At 45.0% G+C, this 23,501-nt stretch overlaps 1 protein-coding gene across 5 annotated transcripts in view; it reads right to left on the bottom strand.

The window, feature by feature from the left end:
• LOC109905050 (probable phospholipid-transporting ATPase IH) overlaps positions 1-23,501 on the bottom strand; it is an 80,777-nt gene that overhangs the window by 7,419 nt on the left and 49,857 nt on the right. For 3 of the 5 annotated variants that reach the window (XR_004204621.1, XM_031800114.1, XM_031800111.1), the window contains exons 11-26: positions 22,539-22,689; positions 22,171-22,368; positions 21,901-22,074; positions 21,655-21,821; positions 20,891-20,962; positions 19,412-19,485; positions 19,214-19,317; positions 14,794-14,975; positions 11,563-11,796; positions 9,323-9,500; positions 9,095-9,197; positions 8,790-8,935; positions 8,500-8,559; positions 8,279-8,406; positions 7,443-7,578; positions 6,515-6,538 (exon numbers count right to left, since the gene is read on the bottom strand). Coding sequence is in view for 2 of the 5 variants with exons in the window: in XM_031800114.1 (XP_031655974.1) it covers positions 6,515-6,538; positions 7,443-7,578; positions 8,279-8,406; positions 8,500-8,559; positions 8,790-8,935; positions 9,095-9,197; positions 9,323-9,500; positions 11,563-11,796; positions 14,794-14,975; positions 19,214-19,317; positions 19,412-19,485; positions 20,891-20,962; positions 21,655-21,821; positions 21,901-22,074; positions 22,171-22,368; positions 22,539-22,689 (2,131 nt within the window). In the remaining 3 variants the exon portion in view is untranslated. The remainder of the gene's footprint in view (positions 1-6,514; positions 6,539-7,442; positions 7,579-8,278; positions 8,407-8,499; positions 8,560-8,789; positions 8,936-9,094; positions 9,198-9,322; positions 9,501-11,562; positions 11,797-14,793; positions 14,976-19,213; positions 19,318-19,411; positions 19,486-20,890; positions 20,963-21,654; positions 21,822-21,900; positions 22,075-22,170; positions 22,369-22,538; positions 22,690-23,501) is intronic. The other 2 variants (XR_004204627.1, XR_004204626.1) reach the window with 2 other exon arrangements.

Below are 23,501 nucleotides of genomic sequence, written 5' to 3' on the forward strand. Positions count from 1 at the left end.
AAAGAGATCCTTGATGAAAACCTGCTCCAGAGCGCTCAGGACCTTGGAAGGTGACCCTTCGCCCCAGTCTAACAGGACAACAACGCTAAGCACACAGCCAAGACAACGCAGGAGTGGCTTCGGGACAAGTCTCTGAATTGCCTTGAGTGGCCAAGCCAGAGCCCAGACTTGACCCCGACCGAACATCTCTGGAGAGACCTGACAATAGCTGTGCAGCAACGCTCCCCATCCATCCTGACAGAGCTTAAGAAGAATGGGAGAAACTCCCCAAATACATGTGCCAAGCTTGTAGCATCATACCCAAGAAGAGTCCAGGCTGTATACGCTGCCAAAGGTGCTTCCACAAAGTACTGAGTAAAGGATCTGAATACTTATGTAAATGTGATATTTCCGTTGTTTTAAAAAAAACATTTGCTAAAAATGACAAAAAAACGCTTTTCTTTGTCATTATGGGGTATTGTGTGTAGGGGTAATTGAATCTGTTTTAGAATAAGGCTGTAACATAACAAAATGAGGAAAAAGTCAAGCGGTCAACACCATCATTGATCATCTGTTGAAACCATTGACTTCTATAAATATCAGCTGAAACTATTCACACCGATATGAGCACAGGGCCACTAACTGTATTACTTCATTTAAACCTGTGTTGTAGTTGATTCTAAACGCACGTAAATGCCGTTCACACACCTTTTACGGCTAAATGCATTTAAGAATAGGTAACATTACTTTACTTCCCATGAACGGAGATCAGCTTTTACCCATATATTCTTTACCACTACATCACTGATTACAATCCTAAACACTATAGTGTTTGATGCTGCAACAGTCCATTTCACCTGTATTTCACCTGGTCTTGTACTGTTGTATGGCATCCCTTTCATGTAGGTCTCATATTAAGCTAATGATGGTAAATAACCTTGAAACTTCAGGAAGGAACAGATGGAATAGGAGGAGGAGGAGAAAGAGACAGGGAGAGAGATGGCGAGCAAGAGAGAAATATGAAGGGAGAGGAAGGGTCATAGATAAAGAGAGGGAGAGCAAGAGAGATGAGGGAGATGTAGAGTGACAGAGGAAGAGAGATGGAGGGAGAGGTAGAGTGACAGGGGAAGAGAGATGGAGGGAGAGGTAGAGTGACAGTGGAAGAGAGATGGAGGGAGAGGTAGAGTGACAGAGGAAGAGAGATGGAGGGAGAGGTAGAGTGACAGAGGAAGAGAGATGGAGGGAGAGGTAGAGTGACAGAGGAAGAGAGATGGAGGGAGAGGTAGAGTGACAGAGGAAGAGAGATTGAGGGAGAGGTAGAGTGACAGGGGAAGAGAGATGGAGGGAGAGGTAGAGTGACAGAGGAAGAGCAATGGAGGGAGAGGTAGAGTGACAGTGGAAGAGAGATGGAGGGAGAGGTAGAGTGACAGAGGAAGAGAGATGGAGGGAGAGGTAGAGTGACAGAGGAAGAGAGATAAGGGAGAGGTAGAGTGACAGTGGAAGAGAGATGGAGGGAGAGGTAGAGTGACAGAGGAAGAGAAATGGAGGGAGAGGTAGAGTGACAGAGGAAGAGATATGAGGGAGAGGTAGAGTGACAGTGGAAGAGAGATGGAGGGAGAGGTAGAGTGACAGAGGAAGAGAGATGGAGGGAGAGGTAGAGTGACAGAGGAAGAGAGATGGAGGGAGAGGTAGAGTGACAGAGGAAGAGATATGGAGGGATATATATAGTGACAGAGGAAGAGAGATGGAGGGAGAGGTAGAGTGACAGAGGAAGAGAGATGGAGGGAGAGGTAGAGTGACAGGAAGAGAAATGGAGGGAGAGGTAGAGTGACAGAGGAAGAGAAATGGAGGGAGAGGTAGAGTGACAGAGGAAGAGAGATGGAGGGAGAGGTAGTAACATGAAGAGAGATGGAGGGAGAGGTAAAGTGACAGGAAGAGATATGGAGGGAGAGGTAGAGTGACAGGAAGAGATATGGAGGGAGAGGTAGAATGACAGGAAGAGATATGGAGGGAGAGGTAGAATGACAGGAAGAGAAATGGAGGGAGAGGTAGAGTGACAGAGGAAGAGAAATGGAGGGAGAGGTAGAGTGACAGAGGAAGAGAGATGGAGGGAGAGGTAGAGTGACAGAGGAAGAGAGATGGAGGGAGAGGTAGAGTGACAGAGGAAGAGAGATGGAGGGAGAGGTAGTAACATGAAGAGAGATGGAGGGAGAGGTAGAGTGACAGGAAGAGATATGGAGGGAGAGGTAGAGTGACAGAGGAAGAGAGATGGAGGGAGAGGTAGTAACATGAAGAGATATGGAGGGAGCGGTAGAGTGACAGGAAGAGATATGGAGGGAGCGGTAGAGTGACAGGAAGAGAGATGGAGGGAGAGGTAGAGTGACAGAGGAAGAGAGATGGAGGGAGAGGTAAAGTGACAGAGGAAGAGAGATGGAGGGAGAGGTAGAGTGACAGGAATGCCTAGAGAGTTCTCAGCTATACTTTTCGTGGCTGTTTATTTACCACCACAGACAGATGCTGGCACTAAGACCACACTCAGTCAGCTGTATAAAGAAATATGCAAACAGGAAACCACTCACCCAGAGGTGGTGCTCCTAGTGGCCGGAGACTTTAAATCAGTTCTACCAAATCAACATGTTAAATGTGCAACCAGAGGGAAAACAATTCTAGATCACCTGTACTCCACACACAGAGACGAGTACAAAGCTCTCCCTCGCCCTCCATTTAGCAAATACGACCACAACTCTATCCTCCTGATTCCCGCTTACAAGCAAAAATGAAAGCAGGAAGCACCAATGACTCGGTCTATAAAAAAGTGGTCAGATGAAGCAGATGCTAAACTACAGGACTGTTTTGCACAGACTGGAACATGTTCAGGGATTCTTCCGATGGCATTGAGGAATACACCACATCAGTCACTGGCTTTATCAATAAGTGCATCGAGGATGTCGTCCCCACAGTAACTGTATGTACATACCCCAACCAGAAGCCATGGATTACAGGCAACATTCGCACTGAGCTAAAGGGTAGAGCTGCCGCTTTCAAGGTGCGGGACTCTAACCCGGAAGCTTACAAGAATGCCCTGCGACGAACCATCAAACAGACAAAGCGTCAATACAGGGCTAAGATTGAATCATACTACACTGGCTCCGACGCTCGTCTCATGTCGCAGGGCTTGCAAACTATTACATATTACAAAGGGAAGCACAGCCACGAGCTGCCCAGTGACACGAGCCTACCAGACGAGCTAAATCACTTCTATGCTTGCTTTGAGGCATCAGCTGTTCCGGACGACTGTGTGATCACACTCTCCATAGCCGATGTGAGTAAGACCTTTAACTTCTCTAGGGTAGGGGGCAGCATTTGGAATTTTGGATGAAAAGCATGCCCAAATGAAACTGCCTTCTACTCAGGCCCAGAAGATAGGATATGCATATAATTAGCATATTTGGATAGAACACTCTAAAGTTTCCAAAACTGTTACATAATGTCTGTGAGTATAACAGAACTGATTTGGCAGGCGAAAACCTGAGAAAGATCCATTCAGGAAGTAGGATTTTTGTTGTTGTTGTTCAATGCCATTACAGTATCCATTGACTTAGAACTCAAATTGCAGTTCCTATGCCTTCCACTAGATGTAAACAGTCTTTAGAAATAGTTTCAGGCTTGTATTCTGAAGAATGAGGGAGTAAGAGCAGTCTGAATGAGTGGACCCTACCGTGTCACAGAGCTTTTTCATGCCTTTCTTTTTTACCTTTTATATTGACGACGTTATTGTCAGGTTGAAATATTATCGATTATTTAGGCTAACCTGAGGATGGAATATAGACATCGTTTGACATGTTTCTATGAACTTTACGGATACAATTTGGATTTTTTAGTCTGCCGGTTGTGACTGTGTTTGAGCCTGTGGATTACTGAAGAAAACGCGCTAACAAAACAGAGGTTTTCGGATATAAAGAGAGACTTTATCGAACAAAAGGAACATTTATTGAATAAATGAATGTCTTCTGAGTGCAAACATATGAAGATCATCAAAGGTAAGTGATTAATTATTTCTCTTTTTCTGACTTGTGTAACCCTTCTACTTGGCTGGTTACTGTTTGTAATGATTTGTCTGCTGGGCTTTGTTCTCAAATAATTGTAAGGTATGCTTTCGCCGTAAAGCATTTAAAAAATCGGTTGGATTCACAAGAAGTTCATCTTTAAACCTATGTAAAATAGTTGTATATTTTCAGAATTTTTATAATGAGTATTTCTGTACTTGAATTTGGCGCTCTGCAATCTCACTGGATGTTGGCCAGGTGGGACGCATACCCTAGAGAGGTTAAACAGGTCAACATACACAAGGTTGCGGGGCCAGACTGATTACCAGGATGTGTGCTCCGAGCATGTGCTGACCAACTGCCAGGTGTCTTCACTGACATTTTCAACATGTCCTTGATTGAGTCTGTAATACCAACATGTTTCAAGCAGACCACCATAGTCCCTGTGCCCAAGAACACAAAGGCAACCTGCCTAAATGACTACAGACCCGTAGCACTCACGTCCGTAGCCATGAAGTGCTTTGAAAGGCTGGTCATGGCTCACATCAACACCATCGTCGCAGAAACTCAAATTTGCGTTACCGCCCAAACAGATCCACAGATGATGCAATCTCTATTGCACTCCACACTGCCCTTCCCACCTGGTCAAAAGGAACACTTATGTGAGAATGCTATTCATTGACTACAGCTCAGCGTTCAACACCATATTACCCTCAAAGCTCTTCACTAAGCTAAGGATCCTGGGACTAAACACCTCCCTCTGCAACTGGATCCTGGACTTCCTGATGGGCCGCCCCCAAGTGGTGAGGGTAGGTAGCAACACAACTGCCACGTTGATCCTCAACACTGGAGCTCCACAGGGGTGCGTGCTCAGTCCCCTCCTGTACTCCCTGTTCACCAACGACTGCATGGCCAGGCATGACTCCAACACCTTCATTAAGTTTGCTGACAACACAACAGTGGTAGGCCTGATCACCGACAACGATGAAACAGCCTATAGGGAGGAGGTCAGAGACCTGGCCGGGTGGTGCCAGAATAACAACCTATCCCTCAACATAACTATGACTAAGGAGATGATTGTGGACTACAGGAAAAGGAGGACCCCATTCTCATCGATAGGGCTGTAGTGGAGCAGGTTGAGAGCTTCAAGTTCCTTGGTGTCCACATCAACAACAAACTAGAATGGTCCAAACACACCAAGATAGTCATGAAGTGGGCACGACAAAGCCTATTCCCCCTCAGGAAACTAAAACGATTTGGCATGGGTCCTGAGATCCTCAAAAGGTTCTACAGCTGCACCATCGAGAGCATCACTGGTTGCATCACTGCCTGGTACGGCAATTGCTCGGCCTCTGACCGCAAGGCATTACAGAGGGTCGTGCGTACGGCCCAGTAAATCACTGGGACTAAGCTGCCTGCCATCCAGGACCTCTACACCAGGCTGTGTCAGAGGAAGGACCTAAAAATTGTCATAGACCCCAGCCACCACAGTCATAGACTGTTCTCTCTACTACCGCATGGCAAGCGTTACCGGAGTGCCAAGTCTAGGACAAAAAGGCTTCTCAACAGTTTTTACCCCCAAGCCATAAGACTCCTGAACAGGTAATCAAATTGCTACCCAGACTACTTGCATTGTGTGCCCCCCCTCTTTTACGCTGCTGCTGCTCTCTGTTTATCATATATGCATAGTCACTTTAACTATACATTCATGTACATACTACCTCAATTGGGCCGACCAACCAGTGCTCCCGCACATTGGCTAACCGGGCTATCTGCATTGTGTCCCGCCACCCACTAACCGGTGTCTGTATGTAGCCTCAATACTTTTATAGCCTCGCTACTGTATATAGCCTGTCTTTTTACTGTTGTTTTATTTCTTTACTTACCTATTGTTCACCTTTTTTGCACTATTGGTTAGAGCCTGTAAGTAAGCATTTCACCTGTTGTATTCGGCGCACGTGACAAATAAACTTTGATTTGATTTGAAATGCTAGAAATACATCTCTCTACAAACACAGAAACGTAGTTAGGGTGAGAGCTCACCCTCCAAGACAGTGCAGCTAGAATGAATCCATGTTGTTAAAACAGCAGAGAGATTGATTTTCTCACTAAATGTGTTGTCTATGTACTACTACACACACACACACACACACACACACACACACACACACACACACACACACACACACACACACACACACACACACACACACACACAGTTATTTCTCACACAGGTTATTTTAAGTCTACTACCAGGACCACACATAATGATGTGGGGGAGAGACTAGTATGTATATTAGTAGAGTGGAGCTGCTGACGTCAGGTGTTGGTTATAGAGGCCCTACATGTGGTACCTAACTACACAGGATGGAGTGAGGATGGATGGATCCATGTTTCGGGATGAAACGGTAAAACTCAAAGCTAAACTCATAACTAAAAACGAACAGAAGTTAAAAGCAGATGATACACAGAGAGAGAGACAGGCTTACCATCTGTGTGTTGGTGGTCATAAGCTGAGGAACAGGAAGAAAAGCAAAATAAAGAGAGAAGAAGCAGAAGAGAAGAACGAAGCAGAGAGGAGGAAGAAGAAGAAGAAGCAGAGAGGAGGAAGAAGAAGAAGAAGCAGAGAGGAGGAAGAAGAAGAAGAAGCAGAGAGGAGGAAGAAGAAGAAGAAGCAGAGAGGAGGAAGAAGAAGACGAAGCAGAGAGGAGGAAGAAGAAGAAGCAGAGAGGAGGAAGAAGAAGAAGAAGCAGAGAGGAAGAAGAAGAAGAAGAAGCAGAGAGGAAGAAGAAGAAGAAGCAGAGAGGAGGAAGAAGAAGAAGAAGCAGAGAGGAAGAAGAAGAAGAAGCAGAGAGGAGGAAGAAGAAGAAGAAGCAGAGAGGAGGAGGAAGAAGAAGAAGCAGAGAGGAGGAAGAAGAAGAAGAAGACGAAGCAGAGAGGAGGAAGAAGAAAGAAAATAAATCAGGGACATAGAATAAATTAATTCCAGGATGTTTCAACTTAAAGAAAACAGGACCAAAGGCAACAGTTAATATGACATAAATCAACAGTGCAGATAAAGATGCATTGTCCATATGAATGGAATCCTGATGGTTACCAAGCTAAAGAGGACCACTGAGACCCTGAACACAACTCAACCACAACCAAAACCTGACCACATTGTCTTACTATGGTGTTATTGGACAATCACGTGGAGATGGGTGTTCTAGAGACCATCACTATGGTGACTCTCAAATGGAATCCTTTGACCTACACAGTGCACCTCTTCTGACTAGAGCCAAACAGGGTGTTGTTGAATCAAGCTAATGGTCAATGCTTATGACTTGGTGTTGGTCATCAGATCCTAGATCTGTAGTTGGGGGAAACTTGTCAACTAGTCCTTGACAGTTTTCCGTGGAGGCGGTTGCCGGGGCTCACCTGTCCGTTGCTACTGAAGGTGGTGTTGTCGAACAGGAAGTAGGCACCAAAAAAGAAGATACAGGCGTCGAATAAGCCCAGGCATGTCCAGTACAGGAACACGGGCCAGCGCAGGAGAGAGTTCTTAGCTACGTCCCTGGGAGAAGGTGGGAGAGGAGGCGTAGAGAGAGGGAGCGAGAGGGAGAAAGAGAGGGGTGGGGTTGAGAGGGGGGAGAGAGGGAGAGAGAGGGAGAAAGAAAGGTGGAGGGAAGAGAGAGGGGGAGAGAGAAAGAGAGCAAGAGAGAGATCATGAGAGGAGGGGTTGAGAGATTGAGAGAGGGAATAGGAGAGAGAGAGAGAGTGAGAGAGAGAGAGAGAATGGGGGAGAGAGAGAGAGTGAGAGAGAGAGAGAGAGAGAGAGAGAGAGAGAGAGAGAGAAGGGGGGAGAGAGAGAGAGAGAGAGAGAGAGAGAGAGAGAGAGAGAGAGAGAGAGAGAGAGAGAGAGAGAGAGAGAGAGAGAAAGAAGGGGGGGAGAGAGAGAGAGAGAGAGAGAGAGAAAGAAGGGGGGAGAGAGAGAGTGAGAGTGAGAGAGAGAGAGAGAATGGGGGGGAGAGAGAGAGAGAGAGAGAGAGAGAGAGAGAGAATGGGGGGGAGAGAGAGAGAGAGAGAGAGAGAGAGAGAAGGGGGGAGAGAGAGAGAGAGAGAGAGAGAGAGAGAGAGAGAGAGAGAGAGAGAGAGAAGGGGGGGGGGGGAGATAGTGGCAAGTGAGAGCGAAGTAAAATTGTTAAACAAAACAAAACCTGTGAATTACATTGACTTTCAAATAAGTGTTCATTTGGGTGGGATGTTCCCCTTACCTGTACAGAGTGGGGTCGCTCTTCAGTGTCTCTATGCTGATGTGTTTCTCTATGAGGCTGTAGAGGAGGATGGGCAGGGAGGTGAAGCTGATGTTGTACAGTGTCAGGTAGGCTGTGTCGTACAGGGGCTTTACGGGGACACAGAGAAGTCAGTAATATACAGACTACACATGACCAAACAGGCAACCATGAGGTCATTTGGGGTGATTTTGAGCACCAACCTGCTGAGAGAATCCACAGAAGAACTGATAGAGGAACTGAGGGAAGATGAAGCACACATTCTGGAGAGAGAGAAAGGGGCAGAAGCAAAGTGAGAAAGTAAGGACTAAACATTGTTCATCATTCTATACTGACTCAGCTACTTGCAACGTAGAGCCTGGAGATTTGTGCTGTCCTGGGCCAGCTACCAGACTGGGGTGGTGTTGAGCCCCCAAGTTGTGTAATTCATTACTAAAGAATTGCAACGTGATCTCAGTAAATGCTCAGTATTAGTGTCAGTAGTAAAGCCCACCTTATAGAAGAAGTACTGCACCAGCTCAGCGATGCGGATGTAGTAGATGTGGCCGTGAACTAGCAGCATCTTCTTCAGGTGTTTAAACTTTGGGATGGCATAGTCGCTGTTCCTCGCTGCCTGGCGACCCTCCTTACCCATGATGCCTTAAGAGAGAGGGAGGGATTGGCTGATTGATGGATTAATTGATAGAAAACAAACATACACCAATGAGATATCTTGGAGCCAAAGCCCCCCACCAATCAAAGAAGAAAGATGAGTGCTAGCTGATGGTTCCCACCAATCAGAGTACAAACACATCTTACCTATGCCCACATGTGCCTCGAGGATCATGCTGACGTCGTTGGCTCCGTCTCCGATGGCCAGAGTGATGGGGTGCTCCTTAGACGCCTTGATCAGCTTCACAATCTGGACAGACAACAGTCATACCATAACTCATTAAACACTTTGACTGACTGATCGACTGTCCATCCATCCAAACACCATCTCTCCTTGGATTCCTAATGTGAGACAGGAAGTGAGATCACACCCACCTGTGCTTTCTGGAGGGGCGCCATGCGGCAGCAGAGAACGGCGCTGCAGTTCCTACAGATCTCCAGGAAGATCTCTCTGTAGTTCCCAGAGCCAGAGCTCTCTGGACTGGGCTTCAGCACCGCAGACAGGGTGGCCCCATCGATGATCAGACCGTAGTCCTGACAGTCTACAGACAGCCTGGGGATAAACACACAGATATACAGATGTTAACACACAGAGATGTATGAATACTGTACATATACAGTACCAGTCAAAAGTTTGGACACACCTACTCATTCAAGGGTTTTTATTTTTACAATTTTCTACATTGTAGAATAATAGTGAAGACATCAAAACTATGAAATAGCGCATATGGAATCATGTAGAAACCAAAAAAAGTGTTAACTCCAAAAATATTTTAGATTCTTCAAAGTAGCCACCCTTTGCCTTGATGACAGCTTTGCACTCACTCAACTAGCTTCACCTGGAATACTTTTCCAACAGTCTTGAAGGAGTTCCCACATATGCTGAGCACTTGTTGGCTGCTTTTTCTTCACTCTGCGGTCCAACTCATCCCAATTGGGTTGAGGTCGGGTCATGTGATGCAGCACTCCATCACTCTCCTTCGTCAAACAGCCCTTACACAGCCTGGAGGTGTGTTGGGTCATTGTCCTGTTTAAAAACAAATGATGAGCACAAACCAGATGGGATGGCTTATTGCTGCAGAATGCTGTGGTAGTCATGCTGGTTAAGTGTGCCTTGAATTCAAATTAAATCACCGACAGTGTCACCAGCAAAGCACCCCCACACTATCACCCCTCCTCCTCCATGCTTCACGATGGGAACCACACATTCAGAGATCATCAGTTCACCTACTTTGCGTCTCACAAAGACACAGCGGTTGGAACCAAAAATGTCAAATTTGGACTCATCAGACCAAAGGACAGATTTCCACCAGTCTAATGTCCATTGTTCATGTTTCTTGGCCCAAGCAAGTCTCTTCTTCTTATTTGTGTCCTTTAGTATTGGTTTGGCCTGATTCACACAGTCTCCTCTGAACAGTTGATGTTGAGAAGTGTCTGTTACTTGAACTCTGTGAAGCATTTATTTGGGCTGCAATTTCTGAGGCTGGTAACTCTAATGAACTTATCCTCTGCAGCAGAGGTAACTTTAAGTCTTCCTTTCCTGTGTCGGTCCTCATGAGAGCCAGTTTCATCATAGCGCTTGATGGTTTTTGCAACTGCACTTGAAGAAACTTTCGAAGTTCTTGAAATTTTACGGATTGACTGACCTTCATGTCTTAAAGTAATGATGGACTGTCGTTTCTCTTTGCTTCTTGAGCTGTTCTTACCATAATATGGACTTGGTCTTTTACCAAATAGGGCTCTTCTGTATACCACCCCTACCTAGTAACAACACAACTGATAGGCACAAATGCATGAACTCTCTGGGATAGGTGTCCAAAAGCGTATCCAAAGTACCCTGCCTGCTACTCAGGCCCAGAAGCTAAGATATGCATATTATTAGTAGATTTGGATAGAAAACACACTGAAGTTTCTAAAACTGTTCTAATCATGTCTGTGAGTATAACAGAACTTATTTGGCTGGCGAAACCCGAGGACAAACCATTCAGATTTTTTAATTTCTTAGGTCACTCTCTTTTCAATGGGTTTTCATTGGGAATCCAGATTTCTAATGGACTTTCTTGCAGTTCCTACCGCTTCCACTGGATGTCAACAGTCTTTAGAAATTGGTTGAGGTTTTTCCTTTGAGAGATTAAGAAGTAGCACTGTTCAGAACGAGGGTAGAGAGAAGTGTACTCTTTGTTAGAGGCGCGTGACCTGAAAAGCAAGCTCCACTTTGTTTTCCTCCGGTATTGAACACAGTTAATTAATGCAGAGCGCCAACCCAGAGGTTAAGAAGGAACGAAATTAACAAGGCAAAAACAAGGCACACCTGTTAATTGACATGCATTCCAGGTGACTACCTCATAAAACTGGTTGAGAGAATGCCAAGAGTGTGCAAAGCTGTCATCAAGGCTACTTTGAAGAATCTCACATATTTGATTTGTTTAACACTTTTTTGGTTACTACATGATTCCATGTGTGTTATTTCATAGTTTTGGTGTCTTCACTATTATTCCACAACGTAGAAAATAGTAAAAATAAAGAAAAACCCTTGAACGAGTAGGTGTCCAAACATTTGACTTGTACTGGTCATGCTGTGTGCGAGCGCACATTGGTGTGAGTGTGCAGCATACCGCGACAGGGAGCGCTGTCTCAGTACGGTTCTGCTCAAGTCAAACAGAACATCATGTAGACTCTGTTCCTCGGTTCGTTTCTTGGTCAGCTCCAATATTTGGGTGGAGCGGCGGAACAGCTTGCTAGCATAACATGTAGCAGCCGCCGTCTCCATCTTGTCCCCCGTCAGGACCCACACCTTCATCCCAGCCTTATGGAGAGACTCAATGGTGTCTGCTGCCTTCTCCTGGAGTCTGCACACAGCAGTCAATACAGGAGTCAATACAGTCAATAGGTTAATAGCATTAAGCATCACTATAGAGTATATAGTCCTTTCAAAGAATGCAAGGTATCAATGATTACAGTACTGTAATACAGTATTGATTCGATTAAAATATCATGTAAAGACCCTTCTTTTTCAAGACCTCTGCAATCCGCCCTGGCATGCTGTCAATTAACTTCTGGGCCACATCCTGTCTGATGGCAGCCCATTCTTGCATAATCAATGCTTGGGGTTTGTCAAAATGTGTGGGTTTTTGTTTGTCCACCTGCCTCTTGAGGATTGACCACAAGTTCTCAATGGGATTAACGTCTGGGGAGTTCCCTGCCCATGGATCCAGAATATTGATGTTTTTTTCCCCGATCCACTTAGTTGTCACTTTTGCCTTATGGCAAGGTGTTCCATCATGATGGAAAAGGCATTGTTCGTCACCAAACTGTTCCTGGATGGTTGGGAGAAGTTTCTCTCGGAGGATGTGTTGGTACCATTCTTTATTCATGGCTGTGTTCTTAGGCAAAATTGTGAGTGAGCCCACTCCGTTGGCTGAGCAGCAACCCTACACATGAATGGTCTCAGGATGCTTTACTGTTGGCATGACACAGGACTGAGGGTAGCGCCTACCTTGTCTTCTCTCTTGTCTTCTTCTATCAGCAGTCCAATCTTTGTACCTTTTGCAGAATATCACTCTGTCCCTGATGTTTTTCCTGGAGAGAAGTGGCTTCTTTGAAGCCCTTTTTGTGCAAAGCAATGATGACGGCACATGTTTCCTTGCAGGTAACCATGGTTGACAGAGGAAGAACAACGATTCCAAGCACCACCCTCCTTTTGAAGCTTCCAGTCTGTTATTCAAACTCAATCAGCATGACAGAGTGATCTCCGGCTTGTCCTCGTCAACACTCACACCTGTGTTAACGAGAGAATCACTGACATGTCAGCTGGTACTTTTGTGGCAGAGCTGAAATGCAGTGGAAATGTTTTTTGGGGGATTCAGTTTATTTGCATGGCAAAGAGGGACTTGCAAAATGCAAATTGCAATCATACAAGCTGAGGTAGCAGACTCTGTGAAAATTAATATTTGTGTCATTCTCAAAACCTTTGACCACGAATGTACATGGCTAGGTCAACATGTACCATACACCAGAAGGCTAGTCCATTAGGAAATCAAGCTGTCATCAATCAGGAAATCCATGATAGTGAATCTCCCACAAATCTATCTCCTAGTCTCTCCCTCTCCCTCTTTCCCTGCTCTCTCCTAGTCTCTCCCTCTTTCCCTCTTTCCCTGGGTCTCCCTCTTTCTCCCTTTCTCTTACATATACCCGTTCAAAAGTTTGGGGTCACTTAGAAATGTCCTGTTTTTGAAAGAAAAGCAAATTTTTTGTCCATTAAAATAACATCAAATTGATCAGAAATACAGTGTAGACATTGTTAATGTTGAAAATGAGTATTGTAGCTGGAAACGGCAGATTTTTTATGGAATATCCACATAGGCGTACAGAGGCCCATTATCAGCAACCATCACTCCTGTGTTCAAATGGCACGCTGTGTTAGCTAAGCCAAGTTTATCATTTAAAAAGTCTAATTGATCATTAGAAAACCCTTTTGCAATTATGTTTACACAGCTGAAAACTGTTGTTCTGATTAAAGAAGCAATAAAACGGTCCTTCTTTAGACTAGTTGAGTATCTGGAGCATCAGCATTTGTGGGTTCGATTACAGGCTCAAAATGGCCAGAAACAAATAACTTTCTTCTGAAACTTGTCAGTCTATTCTTGTTCTGAGAAATGGAGGCTATTCCATGCAAGAAATTGCCAAGAAAATTAAGATCTCATACAATGCTGTGTACTACTCTCTTCACAGAACAGCTCAAACTGGCTCTAACCAGAATAGAAAGATGAGTGGGAGGCCCCGGTGCAAAACTAAGTAAGAGGACAAGTACATTAGCCACCGCGATATGCAACTTTTCAGGGAAGTCATGAACCAATATATACTCAGTCAGTTAGGAAAGCCAAGGCTTTTTCAAACAGAGATTTGCATCCTGTAGCACTAATTCCAAAATGTTTTAGGACACTGTAAAGTCCATGGAGAATGTATATACAGTTTACCTTTATTTATTTATTTATTTATTTATTTTACCTTTATTTAACCAGGTAGGCAAGTTGAGAACAAGTTCTCATTTACAATTGCGACATGGCCAAGATAAAGCAAAGCAGTTCGACAGATACAACGACACAGAGTTACACATGGAGTAAAACAAACATACAGTCAATAATACAGTATAAACAAGTCTATATACAATGTGAGCAAATGAGGTGAGAAGGGAGGTAAAGGCAAAAAAGGCCACGGTGGCAAAGTAAATACAATATAGCAAGTAAAACACTGGAATAGTAGTTTTTCAATGGAAGAATGTGCAAAGTAGAAATAAAAATAATGGGGTGCAAAGGAGCAAAATAAATTAATTAATTAAATAGGATAAACCAGATTTGTGGAGGTCTACAATTTTTTCTGAGGTCTTGGCTGATTTCTTTTGATGTTCCCATGATGTCAAGCAAAGAGGCACTGAGTTTGAAGGTAGGCCTTGAAATACATCCACAGGTACACCTCCAATTGACACAAATTATGTCAATTAGCCTATCAGAAGCTTCTAAAGCCATGACATAATTTTCTGGAATTTTCCAAGCTGTTTAAAGGCACAGTCAACTTAGTGTATGTAAACTTCTGACCCACTGGAATTGTGATACAGTGAATTATAAATTAAATAATCTGTCTGTAAACAATTGTTGGAAAAATGACTTGTATCATGCACAAAGTACATGTCCTAAACGAATTGCCAAAACTATAGTTTGTTAACATGACATTTGTTGAAAAACAAGTTTTAATGAGACCAACCTAAGTTTATGTAAACTTCCGACTTCAACTGTATATATTTAAGTGGCTTCCTCTCTCTTACTGCCTCCTGTGTCCCGTTCTCCTACCTGTCCTCCACAGCCGTGGCCCCCAGCAAGGTGAAGTCCCTCTCGATGAGGTCATAAGCCTGCGCCAGTCGCTGCTCCCTGTCCTGCAGGGCTAGCTTGGCTTCGCTCAGCTGATGACACGCCTCCTCGTACTCTGCTAGGGAGAGACTTCTGTATGCCACACACAGGGTCCGCAAGCCCTCCTGACAGAGGTAAAGGTGAGATGGTTAGGGTTCTCTCTTAGTACTGTGGCCCTATCACTATAGTAGGTATAAGAGAGGGTTGTGTGACTGAATATATACAGTGCATTCGGAAAGTATTCATACTCCTTGACTTTTTCCACATTTTGTTACGTTACAGCCTTATTCTAAAATTGGTAAAATATATTTTTATATATTTTATATATATATAAATGTATATATCTCATCAATCTACACACAAAACCCCATAATGACAATGCAAAAACAGTTTCCTATACATTTTTGCAAATGTATAAAAAAAATATAAAAAAATATCACATTTCCATAATTATTCAGACCCTTTACTCAGTACTTTGTTGAAGCACCTTTGGCAGCAATTTCAGCCTCAATTCATCTTGGGTATGATGCTACAAGCTTGGCACACCTGTATTTGGGGAGTTTCTCAAATACAGGTCATTCCCAAAGCATGATGCTGCCACCACCATGCTTCACTGTAGGGATGGTGCCAGGTTTCCTCCAGACGTAACGCTTGGCATTCAGGCCAAAGAGTTCAATCTTGGTTTCATCGGACAAGAATCCTGTTTATCATGGTCTGAGAGTCTTTTAAGTGTCTTTTGGCAAACTCCAAACGGGCTGTCATGTGCCTTTTACTGAGGAGAGTCTTCCGTCTGGCCACTCTACTATAAAGGCCTGATTGCTGGAGTGCTGCATAAATGGTTGTCCTTCTGGAAGGTTCTCCCATCTCCACAGAGGAACTCTTGAGCTCTTTCAGAGTGATTTTGGGGTTCTTGGTCACCTCCCTGACCAAAGATATTCTCCCCCGATTGCTCAGTTTCTTGTTGTTCCAAACTTCTACCATTTAAGAATGATGGAGGCCACTCTGTTCTTGGGGACCTTCAATGGTGCAGAAATGTTTTCATACCCTTCCCCAGATCTGTGCCTCGACACAATCCTGTCTCGGAGCTCCACAGACAATTCCTTTGACCTCATGGTTTGGTTTTTGCTCTGACATGCACTGTCAACTGTAGAACCTTATATAGACAGGTGTGTGCCTTTGAAAATCATGTCCAATCAATTGAATTTACCACAATTGGACTCCAATCAAGTTGTGGAAACATCTCAAGGATGATCAATGGAAACAGGATGCACCTGAGCTCAATTTTGAGTCTCATAGGAAAGGGTCTGAATACTTTTGTAAAAACCTGTTTTCACTTTGTCATTATGGGGTTGTGTATGTAGATTTCTGAGGAAATGTTTTTATTGAATCAATTTTAGAATAACGTAACGTAACAAACTGTGGTAAAAGTCTATTGGTCTGAATACTTTCCCAACTCAGTGTATATATTTGGAGTTTTAGTTAGGGTACAGGCATATAAGGAGTAATAGTATTGGGTTAAGGAGTGTGTTTAGGGATTTGGTGTAGGTATAAAGACAGAGGTAATACTGTATATACAGCGTGTGAGTGTGTTCGAAAACCCGAGCTGACAAGGTAAACATCTGTTGATGTGCACTTGAGCGGGGAACTTAATCCTGATTTTCTCCAGGGTCGCTGTACTACTATGGCTGACCCTATAAAACAACACATTTCACTGCACCTATCCTGTGTATGTGACAATAAAATAATAAAAAATCATTACTATCCTCGTGGGTACCGGAAATACCCAAAAGTCCTCACGAGGACAAAGGCTATTTTAGGTTTAATGGTTCAGCCTAAAAGGTTAAGGGTTACAGTTAGGGCTAGGAGTTAGGAGTTAGGGTAAAGGGTCAGGTTAGGGTTAGGAGTTAGGTTAAAGGGTCAGGTTAGGGTTAGGAGTTAGGGTAAAGGGTCAGGTTAAGGCTAGGAGTTAGGTTAAAGGGTCAGGTTAGGGTTAGGAGTTAGGGTAAAGGGTCAGGTTAGGGTTAGGAGTTAGGGTAAAGGGTCAGGTTAGGGCTAGGAGTTAGGTTAAAGGGTCAGGTTAGGGTTAGGAGTTAGGGTAAAGGGTCAGGTTAGGGTTAGGAGTTAGGGTAAAGGGTCAGGTTAGGGCTAGGAGTTAGGTTAAAGGGTCAGGTTAGGGTTAGGAGTTAGGGTAAAGGGTCAGGTTAGGGTTAGGAGTTAGGTTAAAGGGCCAGGTTAGGGTTAGGAGTTAGGGTAAAGGGTCAGGTTAGGGTTAGGAGTTAGGGTAAAGGGTCAGGTTAGGGCTAGGAGTTAGGGTAAAGGGTCAGGTTAGGGTTAGGAGTTAGGGTAAAGGGTCAGGTTAGGGTTAGGAGTTAGGGTAAAGGGTCAGGTTAGGGTTAGGAGTTAGGTTAAAGGGTCAGGTTAGGGTTAGGAGTTAGGGTAAAGGGTCGGGTTAGGGTTAGGAGTTAGGGTAAAGGGTCAGGTTAAGGTTAGGAGTTAGGGTAAAGGGTCAGGTTAGGGTTAGGAGTTAGGGTAAAGGGTCAGGTTAGGGCTAGGAGTTAGGGTAAAGGGTCAGGTTAGGGTTAGGAGTTAGGTTAAAGGGTCAGGTTGGGGTTAGGAGTTAGGGTAAAGGGTCTGGTTAGGGTTAGGAGTTAGGGTAAAGGGTCAGGTTAGGGCTAGGAGTTAGGTTAAAGGGTCAGGTTAGGGTTAGGAGTTAGGTTAAAGGGTCAGGTTAGGGCTAGGAGTTAGGTTAAAGGGTCAGGTTAGGGTTAGGAGTTAGGTTAAAGGGTCAGGTTAGGGCTAGGAGTTAGGTTAAAGGGTCAGGTTAGGGTTAGGAGTTAGGTTAAAGGGTCAGGTTAGGGCTAGGAGTTAGGTTAAAGGGTCAGGTTAGGGTTAGGAGTTAGGTTAAAGGGTCAGGTTAGGGCTAGGAGTTAGGTTAAAGGGTCAGGTTAGGGTTAGGAGTTAGGTTAAAGGGTCAGGTTAGGGCTAGGAGTTAGGTTAAAGGGTCAGGTTAGGGTTAGGAGTTAGGGTAAAGGGTCAGGTTAGGGTTAGGAGTTAGGGTAAAGGGTCAGGTTAGGGTTAGGAGTTAGGAGTTAGGGTAAAGGGTCAGGTTAGGGTTAGGAGTTAGGGTAAAGGGTCAGGTTAGGGCTAGGAGTTAGGTTAAAAGGTCAGGTTAGGGTTAGGAGTTAGGGTAAAGGGTCAGGTTAGGGTTAGGAGTTAGGTTAAAGGGTCAGGTTAGGGTTAGGAGTTAGGGTAAAGGGTCAGGTTAGGGTTAGGAGTTAGGGTAAAGGGTCAGGTTAGGGTTAGGAGTTAGGTTAAAGGGTCAGGTTAGGGTTAGGAGTTAGGGTAAAGGGTCGGGTTAGGGTTAGGAGTTAGGGTAAAGGGTCAGGTTAAGGTTAGGAGTTAGGGTAAAGGGTCAGGTTAGGGTTAGGAGTTAGGGTAAAGGGTCAGGTTAGGGCTAGGAGTTAGGGTAAAGGGTCAGGTTAGGGTTAGGAGTTAGGTTAAAGGGTCAGGTTGGGGTTAGGAGTTAGGGTAAAGGGTCTGGTTAGGGTTAGGAGTTAGGGTAAAGGGTCAGGTTAGGGCTAGGAGTTAGGTTAAAGGGTCAGGTTAGGGTTAGGAGTTAGGTTAAAGGGTCAGGTTAGGGCTAGGAGTTAGGTTAAAGGGTCAGGTTAGGGTTAGGAGTTAGGTTAAAGGGTCAGGTTAGGGCTAGGAGTTAGGTTAAAGGGTCAGGTTAGGGTTAGGAGTTAGGTTAAAGGGTCAGGTTAGGGCTAGGAGTTAGGTTAAAGGGTCAGGTTAGGGTTAGGAGTTAGGTTAAAGGGTCAGGTTAGGGCTAGGAGTTAGGTTAAAGGGTCAGGTTAGGGTTAGGAGTTAGGTTAAAGGGTCAGGTTAGGGCTAGGAGTTAGGTTAAAGGGTCAGGTTAGGGTTAGGAGTTAGGGTAAAGGGTCAGGTTAGGGTTAGGAGTTAGGGTAAAGGGTCAGGTTAGGGTTAGGAGTTAGGAGTTAGGTTAAAGGGTCAGGTTAGGGCTAGGAGTTAGGTTAAAGGGTCAGGTTAGGGTTAGGAGTTAGGTTAAAGGGTCAGGTTAGGGCTAGGAGTTAGGTTAAAGGGTCAGGTTAGGGCTAGGAGTTAGGTTAAAGGGTCAGGTTAGGGCTAGGAGTTAGGTAAAAGGGTCAGGTTAGGGCTAGGAGTTAGGTTAAAGGGTCAGGTTAGGGTTAGGAGTTAGGGTAAAGGGTCAGGTTAGGGCTAGGAGTTAGGTTAAAGGGTCAGGTTAGGGCTAGGAAAACAGGGGAGAAATGATTTTGAATGGAAATCGATACCCAAAAGGATAGTAAAACATATGCTGTGTGTTTGTGTGTATGTGTAGCCTTACCAGAGCGTTCTGCTCCACCCGCGCCCGCACCTGCCCCATCTTCCCTGACACCACTCTGGGGAAGATGGAGGAGTCAGCCCCCTTACAGAACAACAGGTACTCCCCTGGGGACAATAGAGTTAGTTAAGAGAGTGTGAGTGACAGAAGATCATGTAGAGATAGATCATGTCTATGTGTGTGTGTTTGTATGTGTGTTACCTGCACTAGACTTGACAATGACGCTCATTCTCCTCCTGACAGAGTCAAAGTTCAGCACGTGTAGCAGCTCAAACCTGGAACACACACCACAGTAGACGTCTCGTATAGTAACAGACAAAATACACAGCACATTCTAACAATGTACACAGCAACACGAGTGGCTAGAGACAAGCAAAAACACAACAGGCCTTTGTAAAGAGGAATTATCCTTCTCTGTCCCTCCCTTTCTTCCTCCTTCGTTCTCTCTAAACAGCTGTTTCGTAGACAGCCCACTGCAGAGGGGGATGTAGATACTGATGTTATACAAGCAGTGCCTATGGGATCCAAACCTGCTATTTATACCCTTGACAAAAACCACTGTCCCACACAATCTACTGGCTTCTGCTCCCACACTCTTCTGTGTGTCTTCTCACAGGGCTTTCGCACTCTTCTGTGTGTTTTCTCACAGGGCTTTCACACTCTTCTATGTGTCTTCTCACAGGGCTTTCACACTTCTGTGTGTCTTCTCACAGGGCTTTCACACTCTTCTGCGTGTCATCTCACAGGGCTTTCACACTCTTCTGCGTGTCTTCTCACAGGGCTTTCACACTCTTCTGCGTGTCTTCTCAAAGGGCTTTCACACTCTTCTGTGTGTCTTCTCACAGGGCTTTCACTCTCTTCTGTGTGTCTTCTCACAGGGCTTTGACACTCTTCTGTGTATCTTCTCACAGTGCTTTGACACTCTTCTGTGTGTCTTCTCACAGGGCTTTCACTCTCTTCTGTGTGTCTTCTCACAGGGCTTTCACTCTCTTCTGTGTGTCTTCTCACAGGGCTTTCACACTCTTCTATGTGTCTTCTCACAGGCTTTCACTCTCTTCTGTGTGTCTTCTCACAGGGCTTTGACACTCTTCTGTGTGTCTTCTCACAGGGCTTTGACACTCTTCTGTGTGTCTTCTCACAGGGCTTTCACACACTTCGGTGTGTCTTCTCACAGGGATTTCACACTATTCTGCGTGTCTTCTCACAGGGCTTTCACACTCTTCTATGTGTCTTCTCACAGGGCTTTCACACTCTTCTGTGTGTCTTCTCACAGGGCTTTAACACTCTTCTGTGTGTCTTCTCACAGGGATTTCACACTCTTCTGCGTGTCTTCTCACAGGGCTTTCACACTCTTCTGTGTGTCTTCTCAAAGGGCTTTCACACTCTTCTGTGTGTCTTCTCACAGGGCTTTCACACTCTTCTGTGTGTCTTCTCACAGGGCTTTCACACTCTTGGTAGTGTTGTCTTAATACAGTTAAGTTGTCTTACTGCAACATTTTAAACACACCACCTAATGTATCTAGGTTTTGACAATTGGCAGCAATATGGATTGAATTTATATGAATTAGATTGAATTAATAACTTGGGATATGAATGTGTAACTATGGTAACTCCATGCTTTCTCAGGAAGCTGTGAAATATGAAAGGCCAAATTAAAAGATGTTGTGAGCAGAGCCCCACCTCTCAATCTCATCCTCCTTATTGAGAATCTCCATATGACGGTCTTTGAGTCTTAGATATGTGTACCCCAACCTAAGAGAGAGAGACAGAAAGTGAGAAGAGAGGGAGAGAGAGAGAGAGAGAGGGGGACAGAGAGCGAGATGAGAGAGAGGGGGACAGAAAGGGAGAGAGAGAGAGAGAGGGGTACAGAGAGGGAGAGAGCGAGAGAGAGAGAGGGGGACAGAGAGCGAGATGAGAGGGAGAGAGTGTTCAGTAGGTTAGAGAAAAGTCATGACTATTTGTGTGCTTGTCTGTATTATCCCTAAGTGTGTGGGTATCTCCAAGTGTGTGTGTGTATTGTTAAGTGTGTGCATGTATTGCTTAGTGTGTGCATGTGTCTGTGTCCTTCAGTATGTGTGTGTGTGTTCTTCAGTGTCTGTGCGTGTCCTTCAGTGTGTGTGTCCTTCAGTGTGTGTGTGTGTGTGTGTCCTTCAGTGTATGTATGTGTGTCCTTCAGTGTGTGTGTCCTTCAGTGTGTGCGTTTTCTTCGGGGTGTGTGTGTCCTTCAGTGTGCGTGTGTGTCCTTCAGTGTGTGTGTGTACTTCAGTGTGCGTGGGTTCTTCAATGTGTGTGTGTCCTTCAGTGTGTGTGTGTTCTTCAGTGTGAGTGTGTTCTTCAGTGTGTGTGTGTTCTTCAGTGTGTGTGTGTGTCCTTCAGTGTGTGTGTGTTCTTCAGTGTGTGTGTGTTCTTCAGTGTGTGTGTGTGTTTGTCAGTGTGTGTGTTACCTCTTCATGCCCTCCACCAATGCCACCTCATCAGGAGAAGATGATATGTAGAAGGAGGTGGGTTTTCCCTGGTGGATCCCTCTCTTGATGCTGTCCACTGTCTCCTCCTCCTTCACCTGTACCGTGTGGCACAGACACAGAGCCCGAAAGAACAGCTCCTCATGCTCCTGAGACACACACACTGTCAGACACACACACACACAGACACACACACGCACAGACAGACAGACAGACTCTCTGTCTTACCCTGTGGTCTCCTCCAGGTGAGGAGTCGATCATGTCTATACTGGAAGCAGCACTGAGGATCTGTCCATTACAGATGGCGTGGGGGATATACACGAGTCCGTCCACACAGCACTCTATAAACTCCATGTTGTTCTCTGTCAACGTGCCCGTCTTATCAGTAAACACATACTCCACCTGCACATACAGACCAGGTAGATGCTGATCTGAGGTCAGTTTTTGGAATGTGTGTCCAGCATCCATGTAACATCTCATTATTACATGTGTGTGTACCTGTCCCAGCTCTTCATTGAGGTCTGATGTGTTGACCTGAGCCCCCTCCCCCAGCTCATCATCGTACATATCCTTGTCCCAGGCTATGAAGTAAGACCCCAGGAACTTCTGCATCTCCACGGTAACGTACATGGAGACTGGAATGATGTAGTTAAACAACACCATGAAGGCCAGGAAGTCTGTGAACGCCCTGATCACCTAAGAGAGAGAGGAGAGGATGAGGGATGAGAAAGATAGAGAGGAGATTTAGAGAGAGAGAACAACAACCTTAATCAGAATCAGTGAATGTTAAGCTGGGAGAGACCTGATGAATCGTTTTACTGTGACAACATGCATTGTGGGTAGTATAGTTTCTTGAAGGGACTGACCACGTGGCGTTCTCTGTCGATCTCGGTCCTGTGATTGTACCAGGGCTGGTCGTGGTCAGCAGACCACTGCCACGCGTACTTCAGAACTGTGTTAATGACCGCTTTACTGATCAGGATACACAGATACACTATGAGGAATGCATTCATAGACCTGGGGGAGAGAGAGATGGAGGGGGGGGGGGTGGAGGGGGAGAGCGAGAGGGAGGGAGAGAGAGATGGAGGGTGGAGAGAGATGGAGGGGGGGAGGGAGAGAGAGATGGAGGGGGGAGATGGAGGGGGAGAGCGAGAGGGAGGGAGAGAGGGAGAGGGAGAGAGAGATGGAGTGGGGAGAGAGGGAGTTAGGGAGAGACACACACACACACACACAGCTTGAATGAAATCAAACAGAATGATGCAGCCATTATGTAATAACAGCAAGAGCAGCAGGTTGAGATAGGAGCCAACTGGTCTAATATATTCAATTGCTTGTTTTCCAATATCAAACTGTCTGTGGGGGAGCCATTCATACAATACACTACACTTCACTAGTGCCTTCTCCTTATGCACTATTTCTTGCATGTTTAGGTACTCTGTGGGTTGGATTGGTGATTAAACATCCTGCTATCATTCTACAATTCCAACTCCTACTATCATTCCAACTCCTAATATCATTCTGTTATTCCAACTCCTACTATCAGTCCAACTCCTAATATCATTCTGCTATTCCAACTCCTACTATCATTCCGCTATTCCAACTCCTACTATTATTCCGCTATTCCAACTCCTACTATCATTTTGCTATTCCAACTCCTACTATCATTCTGCTATTCCAACTCCTACTATCATTCCGCTATTCCAACTCCTACTATCATTCTGCTATTCCAACTCCTACTATCATTCTGCTATTCCAACTCCTACTATCATTCCAACTCCTACTATCATTCTGCTATTCCAACTCCTACTATCATTCTGCTATTCCAACTC

Source organism: Oncorhynchus kisutch, linkage group LG2 (genome assembly GCF_002021735.2).
Source record: "Oncorhynchus kisutch isolate 150728-3 linkage group LG2, Okis_V2, whole genome shotgun sequence".
NCBI lineage: Eukaryota > Metazoa > Chordata > Actinopteri > Salmoniformes > Salmonidae > Oncorhynchus > Oncorhynchus kisutch.